Source organism: Trachypithecus francoisi, unplaced genomic scaffold (genome assembly GCF_009764315.1).
Source record: "Trachypithecus francoisi isolate TF-2019V2 unplaced genomic scaffold, Tfra_2.0 Lachesis_group15, whole genome shotgun sequence".
Classification (NCBI taxonomy): Eukaryota; Metazoa; Chordata; class Mammalia; order Primates; family Cercopithecidae; genus Trachypithecus; species Trachypithecus francoisi.
Window position 1 is genome coordinate 7,156,960 of NW_022681460.1, and position 21,878 is coordinate 7,178,837.

The window sequence follows — 21,878 nt, forward strand, 5'->3', positions numbered from 1 at the left end:
GCGGCAGGGACAACATTTGGAAAAAATGCCCCCCACATTTGTCTCATTTCTCGCTGGATCAAAGTACTCTCCTTATTCCTTTAGAATCAGGTGCTGTCAAAGACAGGGAATGAACCTAAATGGCCATCAGTGGTAACTTGGATAAAGAAAATGTGGTTTACATATGCCATGGAATCCTTACCAGTCATAAAAAAATGAGATGGTGTCTTTTGCAGGGACGTGGATGGAGCTGGAGGCCATTATTCTTAGCAAACGAATGCAGGAACAGAAAACCAAATACCACATGTTCTCACTTATAAGTGGGAGCTGAATGATGAGAACACATGGACACAAGGATGGGAATAGCAGACACCAGGCCTACTTTAGGGCAGAGAGTGAGAAGAGGGGAGAGGATCAGAAGAGATACCTATTGGGTACCAGGCTTATTACTTGGATGATGAAATTACCTGTGCACCAAACCCCTGTGACATGACATGCAGTTAACCAACAGAGCAAACCTGCACAGGTACCCCGACACTAACATGAAAGTTATCATAAAGATTTATCATATTCAAATAAGAATAAGGTGCTCTGCTCCTGCCTGACCCAAACTTGAAACGGTCCCCACAAAGCAGCATTTCAAATTTTAAGATTTTCCAGAGAAAATAAGTTGGAAAATGCAAGGAAAATAATGAGGAAGATGGGAGACCACTCGGTGTGACAGAGCCAGCATGGGGTCCCACACTGCAGGGTCGTTAAGGACAGAGCTGAGGCCTCTCAGGGATGCCTGCATAGGCCAGAAAGGATTAGAGGGAGAAGAGAAAGGTCTCATGGGCTAGAAAGGGGGTAAACACGGAAAGCCTCCTGGCGTGGTGGCCATAGCAAGCGGGGCTCCCAGCAGAGAGGAGCTGTGAGAACGCGCCAGGGCCCTTTCAGCCTGGGAGAAAGCCGCCTTGACAGAGGGGCCGCAGAACACTGGGAGGGGGCGAGGCTGGCACAGGTTCTCTCCACAAGGGCCACACTCTGGAGTGACTCATTCCCAGGCCCCCGCGGACAACCTTGGGCCAAATCCCATTTCCTCCCTGAGAAAGGCTTTAGCCAGGGGAGGGAGGTGACCTGCAGCATCTCAGTGGGGCGATCCCACTCCAGGAGTCAGCTCCCTCCCCTGCAGAGAGTGCCCCAGATTTGGAGTCGTCTTGGCTGTATTTCCTCCTCTCCAAAGGCCCGTGAAGGCAGATGGTAGTAAAATGCTACGTGGGAGAAGTAGCATCCGAGTCTCTAGATCACAGATCAGAGTCCCAACTCCAGTGCTTGGGGGAAACTTCAGAGATCAAGCCTGGCCCCACCATTCATTTTACAGATGGGGAAATGGGCCCAGAGAGTCGAAGTTACTTGGCCAAGACCTCCCAGCTGTTCGGTAGCAGTGCCTGTCTGGAAACTCTTGCTTCCTAGATCCTCGCTCAGAGTGGGACCCTCACACCACCTGAAAGGAAAGGGGCACAGAGAGATGGGGACCAGGGGACACTTCGGAGCCAGGACAGTGCTGTCCTGCTTTTCTGGGAACGGTGGGGAAAGGGAGAAAGGAAAGTGCCAAGGAGGGATACTGACTGCAGGGGGAGTGGGGGAGGGATGCAGACTGCAGGGGGAGTGGAGGAGGGATACTGACTGAAGGGGGGAGTGGGGGAGGGATGCAGACTGCAGGGGGAGTGGAGGAGGGATACTGACTGAAGGGGGGAGTGGGGGAGGGATGCAGACTGCAGGGGGAGTGGAGGAGGGATACTGACTGAAGGGGGGAGTGGGGGAGGGATGCAGACTGCAGGGGGAGTGGAGGAGGGATACTGACTGAAGGGGGGAGTGGGGGAGGGATGCAGACTGCAGGGGGAGTGGAGGAGGGATGCTGACTCAAGGGGGAGTGGGGGAGGGATGCAGACTGCAGGGGGAGTGGAGGAGGGATACTGACTGAAGGGGGGAGTGGGGGAGGGATGCAGACTGCAGGGGGAGTGGAGGAGGGATACTGACTGAAGGGGGGAGTGGGGGAGGGATGCAGACTGCAGGGGGAGTGGAGGAGGGATACTGACTGAAAGGGGGAGTGGGGGAGGGATGCAGACTGCAGGGGGAGTGGAGGAGGGATACTGACTGAAGGGGGGAGTGGGGGAGGGATGCAGACTGCAGGGGGAGTGGAGGAGGGATGCTGACTCAAAGGGGGAGTGGGGGAGGGATGCTGAGTGCAGGGGGCGTGGGGGAGGGATTCTGGCTGCAGGGGGAGTGGGGATGGATGCTGACTGCAGGGTGGAGTAGGGGAGGGATGCAGAGTGCTGGATGGCGTGGTGACGGGATATGCTGACTTCAGGGGGAGTGGGAGCTGAAGGTGTCCTTGCCTCCCCATGCTTCGGCCTTTGGATAAACTGCTCTTTACAGTTTTGCTAACTTTTTTGTTCTCTCTGTTTTGAGACAGAGTCTCATGCTGTCGTCCAGGCTGGAGTGCAGTGGTACCATCTTGGCTCATTGCAATCTCTGCCTCCCGGGCTTAAGTAATTCTCATGCCTCAGCCTCCTAAGTAGCTGGGATTGCAGTCATGCACCACCATGCCTGTCTAATTTTTGTATTTTTTGTAGAGATGGGATTTTGCCATGTTGGCTAGGCTGGTCTCAAACTCCTGACCTCAAGTGATCCACCCACCTTGGCCTCCTGAAGTGCTGGGATTACAGGTGTGAGCCACTGCGCCTGGTGCAGTTCAGCCAACTTACTGAATTGTTCGATTTGCTTGTGTGCACTCAGGGAATGTTAGGGTTGTAAGGGACTCTGCGGTTGGGTGGGTCAACTTCATGCCCAGTATGGAAGCATTTCTGACTGTGGCCATTCACTCCTCTTGAAGCTTCTGGAGAGTAGGAACGTCTCCCTGGTCCTAGGCATTGAAGCAGCCCTGAGTTGGGCTTCACGGTCACACAGGACCTTGGGTGTGCACCCTGCGGCTGCGGGTGGGATTCTGTTCCTGGAGCCTGCAGAACACACCTGGCTTTGCTGCACCAGCTCTAGGCTGGTGTGTGGTGGACAGATGGAGTGGGCAAAGCACTTCACTTCCCCGAATGCAGGCTTTCTCTTCTAGGATGGAAGCGATGTCTGCCTTACAGGAGTGAAGAAGAAATTACTTAGGCAGATAGTGAGGGTACGGAAGTCCTCAGTATGGTTTTCCTTTTCATGAAAAGCAGGCCCAAATTATTTTCCTTTCTAATAAAGAGCAGCCTCTAAAATCGAGCTGCAGACATAGATGACGGCAGTTGTGCCAATCACATTCGAGATGGTGGCTCCATCTTCCCTTCTCTTTGTCAGCCATGTGTACAGTAAGGGGCAGATAAGAAAGCCTGGCCAACGGGAAAGTTCATTTGCATAAGATTAGGGTGGGGTGGCCAGCCTTCCCCCTGTGCTATATAAACATCATACCCGATGGGACCCATCTGTAAGCCCCAGTGTAAACCAGACACCACCTCCTCAAACCTGACTAAAAAATCCAGCACATCTGCTGGCCAGCCTTTTCCTCTGAGAAGTCCCCTCTCTCTCACTAGAGAGAAAGCTGTTTTCCTTTCTCTTTCTTTGTCTCTCCTTTGCCTATTAAACCTCCATTCCTAAACTCCTCATGTGTGTCTGTGTCCTCGATTTTCCTGGTGTGAGACAATGAACCCCGGGTTATTACCCCAGACAACATAGCTGCTTCAACAGGCTGTTGTGAGCAGCCGTAACAATCTCCACAGAGAGCCCAGAGCTTCATGTTGGCCTCTGGCCTCTGCTCACCCTGTCCACCCACACGTCCCAGGCCCTCAGTTGCTCCTGAGGCTGCTTTAGGCTCCTCCCCGCTGCCTTGCGAGCAACCAAGAGGCTCAAACCCAGCAGAAGAGGAAATGGGAGAGCAAGGAAGACCCAAATACCCAACCACAAAGAGACCGCCATGACAGAGCCATGACTGTGGCCTGTGGGTAGGGTGCACAGGCTGGGGACTCCCTGTGTCCTTCCCTCCCTGAGGGCACTGCTCAGGAGGGTGTCCTCATATGTTGCACCTGTCTCACACTGCCGTACAGAAACACCTGAGACAGGCTAATTTACAAAGAGAAGAGGTTTAATTGGCTTGCGGTTCTGCAGGCTGTGCAGGAAGTATGGTGCCGGCATCTGCTGGGCTTCTGGGGAGGCCTCAGGGAGCTTTTACTCATGGCAGGAGGGGAAGTGGGAGCAGGCAGGTCACATGGTGGGGGCAGGTGCAAGATGGGGGAGGGGCTACACACTTAAAGGACCAGATCTTTCCAGAACTCACTCACCATAGTGGGGACAGCACCAAGCCATGAAGGATCCGCCCCTGTGATGCAAGCACCTCCCACCAGGCCCCGCCTCCAACACTGGGGGTTATATCTCAACATGAGACTGGGTGGGGATAAATCTCCAAATGATATCACCTCACTTCTGGGGAGGGGAAGATGGCTGGCACTGCCACGGTGAGCTTCTATCCCAAGTCAGGTCAAGGAAATGTGAGCCAATCTCACCAGAACCCTCTACGCACCGGATAAGTGGCATTGTCAACACACACCAATCATGCAGGTAGGGTTTCTTGTGTAGCTTTGAAGGAAAAAAAATCACAACTTTCATAAAGGAGCTAAAAATAAACAGATTAAATCTCATCTGTGATTAAATCCCAGTGACCTCTCACCCTGGTGTTTGTCTGTGGTTCTTGGGAAATTAAAAAGTGTTTGTCCAGCCACTGATGATCAATCAAGTTTTAAAAACCAGGAGGAACTGAGAGGTCTCTGAAAAAAGAATGTAACATTGGAACACAGGAAACAGAAGATACTCAGTGTGGCTGACGGCAGCAAGGAGATGGGGGGTGTTTGTGAATAAAAGAAGTCACACGTCTTTGAAGGGTGGACTGAACCAAGCTGACATTTTCATCAATAAAATGCGGAGGAAACAAACTTCAAAGTAATAGAGTCTACGTTCACTGTGGCTAAAAAGAAATGCTTTCTGGTATTCTGTACTAACACCCAACATCTCTTCTCAGGTGTGTAATGTGGAAAACATTAAAGTTTCATGCCTTGGTTTTCAGAGCCATAAACTAACGGGCCTGGCCACCATGGTGTGCATGGGACCTGGTCAGGTCCCATGACACTGGAAACTGGCGCCATGTCACAGAAGGCAGGTGGTCACAGCGTTGTTCCCCCTGATGATCCGAATGGCCACATCGTCTAAGATGAGCTTGTCTGGGATTTCAGAGTGGTGTGTATAGGTGTCTGTTCACATTGTTTTGTTTGTTTTTGTTTTTGTTTGAGATGGAGTCTTGCTCTGTCGCCCAGGCTGGAGTGCTCACTGTAACCTCTGCCTCCTGGGTTCAAGTAATTCTTGTGCCTCAGCCTCCTGAGTAGCTGGGATTACAGGTGCGTGCCACCATTCCCGGTTAATTTTTGTATTTTTAGTAGAGACGGGGATTTCACCCTGTTGACCAGGCTGGTCTCAAACTCCTGGCCTCAAGCTAGCCACTCGCCTTGGCCTCCCAAAGTGCTGGGATTACAGGCATGAGCCACTGTGCCTGGCCTCTGTTCATCTTGTTTATTCTCTATTTATATCGTATTTTACATTTATATGTTTCGCATATCTTCTATTGAAAGATTAAGTGTCAGCACAGTATTAAGTGATTTTCACGAAATACCTCCAATGCCTCCCTCCCATTTTACAGATGGAGAAAGTGAGGCTGGAGAGTAACAGGCAGAGCTGCAGTTTAGTCAGCCTGGAATCCTAACCAAAGGGTTTTACTCTCTGCCTCGCACCAGTCTCTAGCCCTCATTTTGTGTTTTAGATTGGAGTCCTGTTTCTCTGCTCACAAGGCTCGCCTAGACTATCTGTGCATCCTAACGACACCACTCTTTTGAACTCCAATCCACCATGCTGTCACAAAGCCCCCTGAGATCTTTGTCTACTTGTTTTACAGCCCTGCTGTGAACAAACATTGGGATTCAGATTTTAATTTTTTTTTTGAAAAACAGTAGAGTATTTGCTCTTTAGTGGGAACTACGCTCCCAGTCCTGCAGGCTGGCATGGTGCTGTGGATTTCCACATGCCTTCACCCCTCTGAGCTCCACAGCAACCACAGTGGGGAGGGCGGGCCTCCCTCCTGCAATGAAGGGTGGCCTCCCTTGCGGCTGAAGAGACAGAAGCCGTCCACACATTTTCACTGCTGTGCAGATTCGTACAGATCTTTTCCAGAATAAAGCATTATTTGGCCAGGACTCCTCAGCCTCTTCTGGGAGACATGGTGGTATTTTGTCAGCTATGTGGCCTTTGCCGTCTTGGTGACGTGAGTAGCTATTGAAGCATGTCTCCAAGACTCAATCTCTTCCTTCCCAATAAAGCATTTTAATCAATTTGGTTGTTTGTTTGGGTCATATTTGCTGAGCCCTGAATTGATGGAAAAATCACTCTAGCAGGACATAGCCTCTCCACTCTCCACAAACAAAGATCCACCACATAATATTAGATTGAGACAAATATTGTCACCGTTCAGGAATGTTTTGCAGTTGGGTTCTCTCTAAACTGCAAACATTCTTTTAATACAGGGAATTCCTACGAGAGCTGTAAAAATCCTACTCATATGACATATTACCCCCTCTTGAATGAAGCCTACTGAAGGGTTATTAAAAATTTACCTTTTTGTCAATAAAGTTCTTTATGGGACATTTTTCTGGCTGCATTTTAATGTCATGTTCACTGCCCCAGATGTATGAGGAAGGAGACAAAAAGGCCATTTAAAGCTCTGGTTCTAGAATGCCCCTATTATGCATTTAATGAAATCAAGTGGCATGTGGGTTTGCTGTATGTGGACATAGTTTTGGCTGTAGGTTGCTTTCATGAACCCACAGAGAGAAACCTGCAGCAATGGAGAAAATGCTAATACAGACATCTTACTTCAGTGTCTGGCAAATGAAATTATATGTAAGTCGTTTCAGAAGAACTGATCCTGATTCTTTGCATTTTGAGTCTCCACTAGAAAGTTTTCTTTCTGTATTAATGGAAATGATTCATTTTCTAAAAAAGTTTCAAATATAAAGATGACAATGACATTGACTATTTGGAAACGCCATGTTGAACAGTGAGACTTCTAAGCCTTTATTTTATTATTATTATTATTTTTGAGAACACTTGAAGTAAAGATAATAGGTTTTTACAATACTGGCTTTTTACTGATGGACTGAAACCACATTTTTCTAAGGTACACCTATTATTCTTGTTCTAGATTGAGGATGATGTACGCGTCAGCTTCCCTGATGGGGGAGGCTGAAGCTTTCCAATGATTCCTGAAGCCTACATTCAATTAATTTCCCTGAAGAGCCCTATTGCCTAATGGAACGTTGCGGGAATGGCCACTCTGGAAAGCAGGATCGGTGGAGCCCCCACTTCTGGCTCACTGGCTTTCAGCTGAGCCTTCCAAATGGCTGGGAATGAACATCCAGTTAGAAGCCTTGGTTTGGAACAGTGGTTCTCAAACTTCATGGTGTGTCACAGTCACTGGGGAACTTGTCCAAACACAGATTGACAGACCCCATCCCAAAGTTTCTGATTCAGCAGCTCTAGGGAGGGCCCCGGGAACATGAGCTCCTCTTCCCAAGCTCCCAGGTGACGCTGAGGTTGCTGCCCCAGGAACCCACTTTGAGAACCACTCATCTAGGGTGTACTGGGGCAACTGGTTGTCAGAGGGGTCAGGACACTTGGTCTCCTTCTCTTTGGTCTCACTGAGAATGTGAATGTAAATGGCCTTTTGAGGCCATTTGCATGGAGTCCCCTGCAGGGCACGCTGGATGGCAGGGGAGCGTCTGGAAAGCATCTGCACACTGGCTTGCAGCCTCAGTGACCATCATCTAGTTCAGGTCCTGCATGGTCCCCGGAGGAGCCCAGTGACAAATACGGAGGAGATGGTGAGTCTGTGACATGGCACCTGCACTGGACCCCTGCTTAGGCTGCAGCTCACAAGAAGGACATTGGTCTGTCTTTGAACAAACAGATGGGCCCTGCATTTCTGGGAGCTTTGGAGGATATTTAAAATACTTTCCGCTGACTTGGTTTAAACAGAATCATGAACACCTTTCTCCACCAAAGCAGCATCTTTTTGTGTTTTCCAAAGCCTGAGTGTCTCCAAGGAATCTTACCTTGGGCTGATAATTCTTCCCTCAAGACAGCAGTACCTTTGACACAGGACATCCTCCAAAGCCCAGCACCCCTGCCTAAGTCAGACAGGAGGGCAAGGCCCAGCGCCCCTGCCTAAGTCAGACAGGAGGGCAAGGCCCAGCGCCCCTGCTTAAGTCAGGCAGGAGAGCAAGGCCCAGCGCCCCTGTCTAAGTCAGACAGGAGGGTGGGGTGCAAGGGTACCTCTGCTTCTCTGCCAAGCTTGTTTGACTATGGCCTGTCTGAACCCTTTTATAAGGGCTGCTTAGTCATTTCTTCAACAAATGTTCCCCACTACCTTTTTTTTGTTCTTTTTTCTTTTTTCTTTTTTTTTTTGAGATGGAGTCTCACTCTGTCACCCAGGCTGGAGTGCATAGGCTGGAGTACAGTGGCAGGATCTCAGCTCACTGCAACCTCTGCTTCCCGGGTTCAAGAGATTCTCCTGCCTCAGCCTCCTGAGTAGCTGGGATTACAGGAGAGCGCTACCGTGCCCGGGTAATTTTTGTATTTTTAGTAGAGAAGGGATTTCACCATGTTGGCCAGGCTGGTCTCGAACTCCTGACCTCAGGCGATCCACCTGCCTCGGCCTCCTAAAGTGCTGGGATTACAGGTGTGAACCACTGCGCCCAGCCAACAAATGTCTTTTGCAGGCTGACTAGGCCCAGGGCGTGCTTCCTGGCCAGGGAGATGTCATAGTGAAAGGAGCTGCCTGCTCTCACAGAGCTCAGGCCCCAGGGTAGAGACACACGATAAAGAAGTAAGTGAAAAATCAAGCATATAGGTACTGCGGTCAGACACTTGTCCAAGTTTTGAAGCAAGTAAAGCAATAGGGGACAGAGACTGAGAGGTATGGGGTCAAGGAAGGTCCTTCTGAGGTAGGGATACTTAGCAGACACCACAGTGAAGCCAGGGGAGGGAGGAGGCTCAGTGAACACCGTGGGGGGCGTCCAGACACCGCTCTGTGGGGAGGATATGCTGAGCCTGCGGGTGGAGCAGGGACGAGGCCGGCACAGCCTCTGCCCACGGAGGGGCCCAACGCTGCCAGGAAGAAACGGCTCAGGAGGAACCAGGGCCACATCCTTCAGGCCGCATGTCACCCACGGCAGAGGTCTGGAATGTGCCCCAGCTGGGAGGCAGAAGCCGTTGGAGGGTTGAGAACATGGGAACCTGACTGGCGTTTAAAGGGTCACTGATTTCAGGGTAGAGGATCCCGCCACTCCCTGCAAGGTTGGGGGTCAGCTAGAGCAGCCGGGGACCTGGACTAGAGCGAGGAGGAGGGCCTGGGACTTGGTCAGATACAGATCTTGAAGGTTTCGCACACAGGATTTGTGCTGGATTGAGTGGAGACGTGAAAGAAAAGAGGATGAATCCTGGCATTTTGGCCCCTGTGGCGACGTGAGCACCTTCCGACTGAGCTGGAGTCCTCCGCGTGGGGAGGGTGCGGGGGCCGGAGAGTGGCGGGAGGCAGGTGGGTCCATGCATTCGGTTTGGATCAATCTCTTTGGTATCCTGGGGGAAATGCCCAGCAGGCACTGGGGAAGTTGGGGCCAGAGAGCAAATGTGAGAATCAGCCGTGCACAGACGGCATGTGAATCCGCCGGACTGGTCGGGTCACCTGGTGGAAACAGAGGTGAGGCGGAGGTTCGAGTTGGGAGGCCTGCAGTGTTTAGAGGTGAGGAAGAGGAGAGGGGCGCAGCAAAGGCGACTGAGAAGGAGCAATCCAGTCTCAGCATGCACGGACCTCCCATACAACGCGGCCTGTCCTTACTGCAGTGGCCCTCAGGCTCCCTGGGTCGTTGTCACTAAGCAGGTGGACGGTACATTCTCTCTTCTCCTTCTCTTAATGGAAGCACTGCCATTTCTTAGATGGGAATGGCAACATCTGTAAAGGCCCTGAAATGATCTTCAAAATACTGTGTGTAATGTGCACTTATCTGGGTAGAGGGTGCAGAGTTTCCAACAGATTCTTAAGGCAAGGCTAGGGAATATTTCCCAATAATTTCTAAATAAAAAAGAAACTAAAGTAATACATTTCTACACTTATCAAGCACAGGAAGAGAACAAATCCTTTCACCCAGATTTAAACTTACAGAAACTTGGCGAAGTAAAAACGAATAAAGAATCCAAGTACCTTACAAATATTCCCACTGGGGAAAGCAAAAGTCAACCTCTGTAACAGAGAAATGCAAATCAATCAGTGTGCAAAGGGCACTTCCCACCACGTATCTGTCCATGTCATTAACTACTGATAGGGGAATTGGGTAATTGCCAAGTTACTTGTAAGAAGAACCCAGCTATATCAGTAGTGAGATCTTAAATTGGATAAGATTGTGTGAGCAAAAGGAATAGAGTCATTCCCTATTGAGGCAGCCATGGAAGGAATCTCAGAAACGTTCTCCTATAGCTACTACATGCTTCTTTAATATCATCACCAGCACTTGAACTGGAGAGCAAACTAGGGTTTGCTAGTTAGGGTTTCTGCAAAATAAAGCTTGACTTCTGTTTTGGATTCCCATGCAGCTTGCATGCATTCACACATTTAAGACTGCAAAAGAAACAAAGATGATGGGAGATATTTTTAGAATCTGATTCAACACCAATATGTATCTTCCTGTTGCAAAGTGCTCTTGATTAAGCCAAGTATACTTGTATTATTGTCTTCCCATTGCAGGACAGAGAGGAGGTTGATAGTTCCTTTTGTATTACAACGTCATGATTACAAATAATCACAATAGAGTGCCCATTCTAAAGTGACCTTTCCCTCCAAGCACACAGGAGACTTCCTCAGTTTCCCTTAGAGAGCAAAGAAATACTGAATCTAGTGTACAAAAGGTAATAGAAAGTTTAAGTCCCTTCAAACAGGTGATTTTAACAGAAATGGGGTTGATTGTGCTTGGGAAAGCTCTTCTTTCTTGGTCAGAAAAAGAATATGGAGTTTTAGGAGCTGCCTAGCAAGCCTCCAGTGGGCACCTGTGTGGAGGTGGCAGATCCTGGAGAATGGGTACTCCCCTGGTTACCTCTGTGTGACTTAGGCACTGCTGACCCACAAGCTGTGTGACCGCCAAGGTCCCTCTGGGCCCTGGATGTTTGGTGGACATGAATTGACGTGGTGTGAATGGGAACTTGGTCAAAGTCAGTTTCACTTTGCTGAAAGCAAAGACTCCTTGTATCTCGGAAACGTCACATTTCGGACAAACTTTGATCAACGGGTACATTTCTAACGAAGGAAGCTTTCATAGAGGGAATTGTTCAGAAAGCATTTGAGGCTTTTGACTCCATTTAAAATCCTATCGGAGAATCGAAATTTATATTTAGAAAAATATCCATGGGGCATTTCCCCAGATATATTACTTCTTTAAAAGAAGATCCGTCTTTGAGCCTCCCAGCTTTGGCTTGCAAAAGGCTCGTGATGAACGTCTCAAAACAACCAAAAGAAGTAAAAGAGGCAGTGCATATTGAAACAGACTTAAAACTCTTTAGTTTTAGGCCGGGCGCGGTGGCTCAAGCCTGTAATCTCAGCACTTTGGGAGGCCGAGACGGGTGGATCACGAGGTCAGGAGATCGAGACCATCCTGGCTAACACGGTGAAACCCCGTCTCTACTACAAAATTCAAAAAACTAGCCGGGCGACATGGCGGGCGCCTGTAGCCCCAGCCACTCGGGAGGCTGAGGCAGGAGAATGGCGTAAACTCAGGAGGCAGAGCTTGCAGTGAGCTGAGATCCGGCCACTGCACTCCAGCTTGGGTGGCAGAGCGAGACTCCGTCTCAAAAAAAAAAAAAAACTCTTTAGTTTTAGCTTCTCTAAATTAGCAGTCTGAGATGTCCCACGACCTATACTAAAACTTTGCTAGAGATCTCATGGAGGTCAACCCTAGAAGAACTTAAGGGTTTTTTTTGTTGTTGTTATTGTTGTTTAAGATATCTTCAGCTTTGAAAATAATATTTTCTAAGGATGTAACCATTTCACAGAGTTTTTTAACTCTCTCTCTCTCCATATGTATATATATTTGAGGTGGAGTTTCGCTCTTGTTGCCCAGGCTGGAGTCCAATGGTGCAATCTCAGCTCACTGCAACCTCTGCCTCCAGGTTTAAACAATTCTACCACCTCAGCCTCCTGAGTAGCTGGGATTACAGGCTGCCGCCACCATGCCTGGCTTATTTTTTGTGTTTTTAGTAGAGATGGGGGTTTCACCATGTTGGCCAGGCCGGTCTCAAACTCCTGACCTCGCGTGATCTACCTGCCTCAGCCTCCCAAAGTGCTGGGATTATAGGTGTGAGCCACCGCGCCTGGCCTGAACTCCAAAAACATCCATTTTGGACTGACATTTCTCATATAGAGTCAGGCCATAAAAATCATGTGCCATTCTTCCCACGCGATGGGCCAGGGAGGATACTCTCATAGTGAGGAGTGTGCCCATGGAGATGACTTCCAGGAGGGTGTGTGGGCTGCAAATCCTGGCATCTGTCTCACTTGGGCCTGTTGGGGACCAGAGACCACCCATCCCGGCCTACGGGGGCTCAGCAGACATTAGAGCCTGGCTCTCCTAGGGCACTACACGATGACGGAGCATGTGTTTTCTCCAGGCACTTGGTTGGCGGCTTCCCCAGGAACATCCCTCCATCCTCGCAGGTACCCAGCCATGGACCTCAGGGAGCCCTGGACAAGCATGCATATGTGCGACGCTTGTAACCAACCTGCAAGGTGGACATCATACAGCCCATTTTTGGATGAGGGAGTTGAGTTTTAGAGCATTGATATAATTTGCCCAAGGTCACAGGACAGCTACTCAGTGGTGGAAAGATACTTCGAAAGCAGTTCTTCTGGCTTCCCACTCCTGCACTAGAACCACTGCACCGCAGTATCTATCATCGTGTCCTCGCAGTGACCTGGGGATAGAGGCTGTCCTGCAGGCGAGGAAAGCTAAGTGACTCGCTCCAGGCTGTCCAGCTCCCGAGTGACAGGCCCAGCCTTCCCACCCAGCTCCTCTACCCTGGCATCCAAGGTCTCATTCCTTGCCTCCCCCTTAACTGACTTTAACACCTGTTTGGTGTCTTCGAGTAAAAGTAACAGTCCTAAGAGGACAAACAAAAACCCTTGCCTAATACTCAGTCCCCAGTATTTCCCGCTCTTCATCATTCCGTTCCTTTAGCTGTCTTTGAAAGGCGGTTTCAGTGTATAAACGTAGCAGGTGGAAGAAGCTGTTGTCTTGCTCAGAGGCTGGAAACCTGCTGACATTTCCTCCTTCTCTGTGGAGTTAATCAGAAATTCTTTGGCTGGAGACCTGGGTATTATTTTAGAAGGCAGACTTGGGTGGGCTGACCATTGGAAAAAGTAGCCTTTTCTAATTCTATTAAAACAACAAAAATGTGGGTTTTGGGGTTTTCTTTTGCCTTTTAATTTCCAGAGAACATGATCCTATCTATATAGTTATTTTGGTTTTTTGCAAAATTATCTTCTTTTCACAAGAAACTCACCATTGCCACGTAGGAAGCGTCATATTGTCTGAGGAGTTTTCATATACATGTCGCTCTGCCCAAGTAGACAGTAGTCATCTTTTATACTTGTTTTTCTTTGAAATAAAAGTTCGACAGGTATCAGAAACTCTGGTAGCACTTTTCTTAGGTTACCCCTACAGCTTAGAACTCTACAGCACGCAGGGGGCATCCCCACTTCACAGCCGAGGCGGTGTGAGTTTCAGAGAGGTTAAATATCTTGCTCAAGGCAGCAGAGCAAATAAATGACAGAACTAGTCAATGAAGCCTGATTTTATTTTATTTTGTTGAGACGGGGTCTTGCTCTCTTACCCCGGCTGGAGTGCAGTGGCACAGTCTCAGCTCACTGCAACCTCCACCTCCCGGGTTCAAGCGATTCTCCTGCCTCAGCCTCCCGAGTAGCTAGGCCTGCCACTAGGCCTGGCTAATTTCCGTATTTTTAGTAGAGATGGGGTTTCACCATGTTGGCCAGGTTGGTCCCAAACTCCTGATCTTAGGTGATCTGCCCACCTTGGCCTCCCAAAGTGCTGGGATTACAGCCACGTGAGCCACCGTGCCCGGCCAAAGCCTGATGTTTTAATTCCAAAGTTAGGGCTCTTGGCTAAGTTGCCAGGTCTTCTTGCTCCTATACCAGGCAGTTTTCATGAGTATAATGAAGAGTGAGTGGCCAGAGCTGCCTCTGCATGTCCCAGCAGAGCCGGGTCAGAGCCATTCCAGTACCAGCTTTCAAAGGCGCCAACAAGCTGTGATCCTTCTAACTAATAACCTTACAGACTTTGGTGTTCCTTTTGATTGTTTCACTGATGCCAGCTGATGGACGCAATTGAATGTCATAGTTTGCAGAATAACCTGCTTTAATCTGCGGATGTCTACTTCTAGCTGTGCCTTTACCAAATATTGTGCATCAAAGTCAATTTGTTGGCCGGGCGCAGTGGCTCATGCCTGTAATACCAGCACTTTGAGAGGCCGAGGCGGGTGGATCACCTGAGGTTGGGAGTTCAAGACCAGCCTGACCAACATGGGGAAACCCCGTCTTTACTAAAAATACCAAATTAGCCAGGCATGGTGGTGCACACCTATAATCCCAGCTACTCAGGAGGCTGAGGTAGAAGAATCGTTTGAACCCAGGAGGCAGAAGTTGTGGTGAGCTGAGATCACGCCATTGTACTCCAGCCTGGGCAACAAGAGTGAAACTCCATCTCAAAAAACAAAAGACAAAAAACAAAGTCAATTTGTCTTATCCAATCATGCCTCTTCCTTCACCGTAGACAATGCTTACAGAAACAGGATGGTAGCTCCTAAGCTGCTAGATTTCACATGCTGAGACAGTAATAAGGGGAAATGAACGATGAGCTCATTTTCAAAACTGGTGTTTGCCTTTAGAAACTTGTGCCTTAGATAGTGAAAACAGTTTGGAGGTTGATGCATAGTGCATGGAGAAACACATTTCGCTTCTTCACTTTTTTTTTTTTTTGAGATAGAGTTAAGCTCTTGTTGCCCAAGCTGGAGAGCAACAGCACGATCTCGGCTTACCGCAACCTCTGCCTCCCGGGTTCAAGCGTTTCTCCTGTCTCAGCCTCCCAAGTAGCTGGGATTACAGGCGTATGCTGCCACGCCTGGCTAATTTTTGTATTTTTAGTAGAGACAGAATTTCATCATATTGGTCAGGCTGGACTTGAATTCCTGATCCACCCGCCTTGGCCTCCCAACATGCTGGGATTATAGGCATGAGCCACCATACCTGGCCTCATTTCTTCACTTTTATGCAGAAGTTTCACTTTGCTACAGGAACAAGATACTTTCGGCTATGTATTTCTAAGCAGTTACAGCATCTCTCAGGTGTGCAAAGTCAGTGTTCTATCTTTATGAAGTTTTCTGGCCTAAGTTTCAAATGCCTGAAGCTCCCATCTGACGTGTCTGAAGAGCCACCATCCAGGGCTGACTATCTTACAGTTGCTCTTCTCTTTGGGCATTTTTTTTTTTTTCTTTTTCAATTGAATGAAAAAGTGCATGTCTTTTGTCTTTTTTGTTTGTTTGTTTTTTTCCTTTTTGGTCTCAATAAAATCCCCCAATACGGCCATCAGACCCACTGCATGGTGCTATGAGAAGTCATCCAACTAGTGGGAGGAAGTAAGGAAGAAGAGTTGCCAAGGAAGAATTTTGATCTGTTTGAAAGAGTAATCATTAAGATACATATAAGTCATTTTCAAAAATAATTAAAAGCCCTAAACAAACTTCCAGATAACACTGTCAATAACATACCAGGTCCTGAAATGCAGTGTGCCATATGGAGAGACGAGGATTCAAGCTAGCCTTTTTTTTTTTTAAACGTATTTGCCAAGTTACATTTCACACATAACCCTGACCCCGTCCTCTCCCCAGTCTTCCCCTACCTGCACCCAAATATAAACTGAAAAGCCCCTGAAGCCCAGATCACTAGTAGGCTAAAGGCATTAATTACAATTGTGGCTGAGGTTATAATGGGCTGCAAAAATTTCCTGCTGTAATTGGAATATAGATTCAACAGTTTTATTGAATGTCAAAGCACATTATTCCGCACAGCTGCTAGAGAGGCACTGCTGAACCGATGCTTCTCTTCCATGACAAACACCTATTAAGCAGTCAGCATAAACTCTTCCCTTACAACCTCTGACATCACCCCCAGGGCAGGCACACACAGAACAGCAATTGCTGAATTGCGTATGAAAATTATAGTTTATTGTCTATACAACTGAAGGTTTAACTCGGACTCCTGCTTCTGTCAGAGCTGTATAAAGAGGCAATTCTTCTCATAGAACAAATAAGCACAGTACACTATTGTAATCTAAGAAACAGGCACTATTTATGTATTGGAAAGCCTTGCTCTCAATAGGGCTAACAGTCCAATGGCCCATAAGCCACTATTTTAGCAGCTGTAGAAAAGAAAGCTGTGGAAGTCACAAGGAATGAGATGCTAAAAGCAGCAGAGACAGAGGATCCCAACACCAAGGGGAGGCTTCAAGTCCCAGCTGCTGCCACTGTTAGTTTAGCAAGCAAGACTCGTAGGTTGGGACCACGTACTTAATGTTGATAAAGGCATTTTCTCCTCCGTAGCGCTCGAAGGCCTCCAGCGTCTCCTGGATCAAGTCACCAATATTCTCCCTCTTCTGCTGGCTGTAGTCAATGCCATCTCCGGAGTTCACTGGTGCATGCAAACACACAAAGAGGGCAGTTATTTCTCTGCCATTTCCCGAAAAGTCCTACACAGTCTAGGCATTTTCTCTGAATGCTTATTAGGAGACACAAACATGCAAGATTTTTACACGATCTTGAGGAGTTTTAAAAGCAGTGGCAACTATACAAAAATACCAACTCCCAAATTGGAGCCAATGAAAAATAATCTAAAATAAAGGAATAATGGAGTAAACAAAAGTGAGTGAATCACAGTTACAAGAAGGAGGACAAGTCAGGGACTCTCTTTCTTGATCTATTATATACAGAGTGTTCTCTTGGGCCCTGAGTTTTCTGAAATCACAGCACGGTGTACTTAGAAGGAACAGTCTATTGTGAGATCAGGCTGTTTGTTCCGTGTGATTTAAAATGGATCTGCTTTGGAATGAGGCTTAGCCCCCACCCCGCTGCTTTTGAACACATGGCAAACTCTTTCTCCTGAATCCCAGTAACCCAAGTGTTCAGTTCCCTGAAATCATTTTGCTCATTCCAGGTGCAGGTGGGACGGGAGGAAGCTGCTTCTCCTGCCCTGGCTGCTCCCGAACAATCACTCAATGCTGGGATGCAGCTATTCATCAGTCAGGGCTTTGCAGGGAGTTTGTGTCACTGCTAGTTTTAGAGTCCCCAAGTCCAGGGAGGTGTGTCAGCTGCAGGGTCTGGAAATGACCGCTTCAGTTGCCTCTCAAGTGCTACGAGGGAAGCAATTCCTAGAGTGGCCTTCAAAGGCCAGGAACCTATGGCTAACAGCTTCTCCTCTATACCACAAACTCAATCTCGAATCCCTTAGAAAAGAGATATGCGATTGTGTCCAAGCTGCAGGAGTTACCAAGGGTGAGGGAGTCTGACAAAAATGGGGCCCCTTAGCTTCCATTCTGCATGTAGACATCCCACAATTGTTTTCTCTAATGATAGTCATTCCATGCTTTCTGTTGTATTCCACTCCCAGGTAACCAAGGGCTTCAACGACATTTATTCTCCCAGCAAGCAAGTCATGAGTGTGTCCTGCCTTATCTGTGGTGGAAGGAAAGTGCACAGGTAGGCTGGGAGGACCCAGTAGGATGAGGGTGACAGCTCAAGCCTAGAGGGTGCCACGGGGCCAGGGACCTTCAGTGCAATTTGAAAATGTACATTTCACTAGAGAAAGAATTCATTTGATTCATATTTCAATTGTAGACCCACAATGTTTATTTTGTTTGAATGTGAAAATAATAGAGGGAAAAACGGTGTTTCCAACCTTTTATTCTTCCTTAGTCATCCGAGACATTTAAAAAAGACTTAATAATGGTTCAGACCAGAATACATATAACAATTACAATCCTACACAGCATAGGGAAGCAGTTCTTTTGCTTGATGTTTCCAGAAACTTATTAGGGAAATATCACTGTCTTCTGTGATATACATACAATAAATTGCTATCCTTATTCATTTCTTTTGGTGAGGGTGAAGGCAGGCAGATATATCACTGATTTTCAGAAAAAAAAAAACAGATTGGGAGTCACACAACTGTAGTGCATGTCATTTATTCATAATAAATGACCTTAAAATGGTTCACAAAGCCATTGCGATTAGGTGGGTTTTTCCTTCCTCATAGTACACGTCTTTGTGCTGTCACAGGTAAAGCTGGATTTCAATTTATTTAAAGTTTGATCATCCCAAATATTCAAATATGTAGAACAAAATTATATATATATATATATATGTATGTATGAATGAGAGAGAGAGAGAGAGAGAGAGAGAGAGGATGCCAGATACAATGACTCATGCCTGTAATCTCAGCACTTTGGGAAGCTGAGGTGGGAGGACTGCTTAAGATCAGGAGTTTGAGACCAGCCTGAGCAACACAGCAACACAGCAAGACCCTATCTCTATAAAAGAAATGTAAAAATTAGCTAGGTGTGGTGGCATGCGCCTGTAGTCTCAGCTACTTGAGAGGCTGAGGTGGGAGGATCACTTGAGCCCAGGTGGTTGAGGTTGCAGCGAGCCATGATCGCGCCACTGCACTCCAGCCTGGGCGAAGACCCTGTTTCAAAAACAAACAAACAAAACAAAAGGAATATATCAGATAAACAAAAGATAAGATTTTTAAACAAAAGGGTTCTTGCCCTATTGCTTTTTAGAAAAACAACAACGACAGACTTTGTAAAAACAAACATGTAAACAGATGCACCTTTGACATCCACCGGCTTTTCTGTTTGTATTTCTTAAGATTGACATGGTGTTCTGAGGTGTGAGAAGGTGCAGGCGGGAATGGCTGCATGGGAGAGATGGAGCCCTGTGGCTCCGCTGCAGGGAGCCTTCCACGAAGGGCTTTGAGTTGGAGTGAGAGAGGAGGAGGAAGCTTGTGTTGGGAGGAGGCGTTGTTGATATTTGTTACAGGTGTAAAGAAAAGATGTTAAGGAAGAATGTGGGCAGGACGAAAAGCAACAGGGGATTTCAACAGAGGTGCTGGCGGGAGAGCCCTGCGTGACAGGGGAGGTCAGCAGCAGGGAACGCGCTTATAGAAACAACTTCAGCTTCCCAGGATTCCAACCAAAGCAGGGACGAATGTCCCCTCAGAGTCGGGCTCATCTTTGTGTGCCCCTTCTCTCCAAATGATAGCTGATAAACTCCTCCTAGGTATGAAAGAGGTGGACCTAGGGAGACGGTGGCATGGCCTGTTTGCAGAGGGCAGGCAGCCCATTGCACGAACCCCTGGAGGGCACACGGAAAAGATAGTTGGTGATGATGCTGAGTTGTGGCAGCCGTGATCAAGTTCCTTATGGACAAAGATACATACATTAGTCACTCATAAATGGTGCCTTTTGTTGGTATATTAGTCAGAAGGTCAAGAGCTCAATAGACCAGGAGACAGACATATTTTCCTGATAGAGGGAAAGGGCGTGGAAGATCTGCACACAACGGAAAGCTTAACGCACCTGCTTTTCCACTGTCCCAGAAGGCAGCAATGACAAGCAGAACTTTATCTCATGTTCTTACTTTTTAAAAAATATTTGACTGTAGGAGTAAGTAAACTATGTAGCTTTTTTGTTTTTCCACACTGTATAACCTCAAATGATAAAAGAACAAACCACAATAGGAGTTGCTTATTCAAAAACTGAGTTGGAGTTGGAATATTTTGTGGTTGCAGAATGTGTATCATTGGGGTAGAGAAAAGGCCAAAAAAGGAACACTTCCCTTACTTTTCATGCTGAAACAATGACCCTGCACGGTTTGGAGTCTAATTGTGTTGAGAAGCAGGTGAGTCATGAGGTCTCCATTTCCAACCTGCTATATTGACAGTTTTTTGAGAGCCTGAAATTGAGGTGATTAAGTGTGAACTCACCATTTTAAATACATGCCACAGTGTTCAAAAATACATTTGTGAGAATAGGACATTAAAAAAAAAAACCCAAACGGTTATTTACAATTGCCAATTCTGATTAGGAAAATGACATTTCAATTTAGAAAGCAAGGAGTGGATTTATGTCTGGTAGCTAGAAAATATACACTAATGATGGGAAAGATAGGTTTTATTTATAATCAAACAAATAGGTCAAAAGCAATGGTTTAAACCAGACTTGGTGCTTCTGGAAGGGTGACAAGCAGGCAGAGAAGAACGAGGGATTTAGTTTCTGTTCTTGAAGATCCCTCCATGCAGGAGGCATGCAACCTACTGCCTGAAAGTTGTTTTTGGTTAAGAATTATTTTAAGTGCATTTATTCCTCTGAATATTCGTATTTTTGATGATGTAAGCAGTTTGTTTAAGCATGAATAATATGCACACTCATTTTTCTGTCTAAACCTCCTTAAACTGTCCCCACTGGATGCTTTCTCTTTCTGGATGCCATTTTCTTCAGAACTAGGATGCACGTGTCTATCCCAGTCTCTGGTCTCTTGTCCAGTGATGGTATCCTCCCTGCTGCTGAACTCAGCTTGGGGCTGTGAAGGGACAGTCGTACACCTTGTTACTGAGGGCCACCGCAATGGGGAGTTGCACCTGACACATTTACATTTCACAAAGATATCGCCACTCTGTGGACACGGACCAGCAAAAGGCTTGGATGACATAGGATTTTGATGATGTATTCTCCAGCTCAATTCTAGACTGTGTGCAAACTTCATTCTTTCTTCTACTTTCTTTAGTTATGACTATTACAGGAGAAAGGAAAAGATCGAAGGTGAGGGAAGCAAAGCCAGAAAGGAAGGACAGCTTTGGTGGCCAGAGCGAGGTCTTCCCACCTCACTCCCGGGACGTGCGCTGACGCGTTGCTCCTCCGTCCTGCAGAACGCCCTGGGTCGTGGCAGCAGCTGCAGCTATTTCACAGGCTGTCCTCCCTGTAGACTAAGCATCTACTCCGCGCTATAGGGCAAGGTGAGACAAAAAAGACCCTTGCCTTCCGGGAAGCTTGCCATCCAGCTGAGGGAGCCTAATTAGCCACGCTTCCTATAGGATGCAGTGGTCACTTTCTCCCCCATGGAAGTACGTCTGGACCCAGGCACCCCACTCCTTCCAGAGCCTCCACGCGCTGTGCGTCCCCCATGGCACTTTGCTTGCCAGTGAGCCCTGCGTCTTGAGCACTCTGAACGGTTCGCTGTAGTCAAGACACTCGGGGATCCTAGAGACACGAAAAGCAGGAGACTTTGTGTGAGGGCCACTGCGAGGCTCAGGGAGAGTTTAATTCAGATTTGGATTTTCCTCACTCTTATGCTTTGGGGCAATACTCTTAAATGGTAAATATATAGCCATTGTATGAACAGCAACACACAAAGGGGTTATTTGGAAATGAAAGCCTTATTGAAGTCATGGAAAAATTAAACAAATAAACGCTTCCTTTAGATTGCCCACTCCACATGCCTGAAGGGTTGTTCATTTGATACCGAACAGACGAAGTCATTTATGAACTCTATGCTTTTTCGTAATGACTAAGAAGATCCTAAATAGGCGCGATTTCAGGAAGGAAGCCCTTCTGTTAATTTTGAGAACGTCCTGGCTGAAGCAGCAGCGTCACACTCTCAAAGGGAAC

General features: G+C 47.5%; 1 protein-coding gene and 1 long non-coding RNA gene across 2 annotated transcripts in view; one reads left to right on the forward strand and one right to left on the reverse strand.

Annotated features, from left to right (window-relative positions):
• Nucleotides 1-6,843: 6,843 nt before the first annotated feature.
• On the forward strand, nt 6,844-21,702 carry LOC117096912. The gene is made up of 6 exons (XR_004442714.1): nt 6,844-6,945; nt 7,247-7,925; nt 10,844-11,004; nt 12,757-12,874; nt 17,822-17,910; nt 20,712-21,702. It is a non-coding gene; the product is annotated as an uncharacterized LOC117096912 (long non-coding RNA).
• PACRG (parkin coregulated) overlaps nt 16,358-21,878 on the reverse strand; it is a 582,476-nt gene continuing 576,955 nt past the window's right edge. The window contains exon 5 of the mRNA XM_033234274.1: nt 16,358-16,846. Within this exon, the coding sequence (XP_033090165.1) occupies nt 16,686-16,846 (161 nt within the window). The 3' untranslated portion in view covers nt 16,358-16,685. The remainder of the gene's footprint in view (nt 16,847-21,878) is intronic.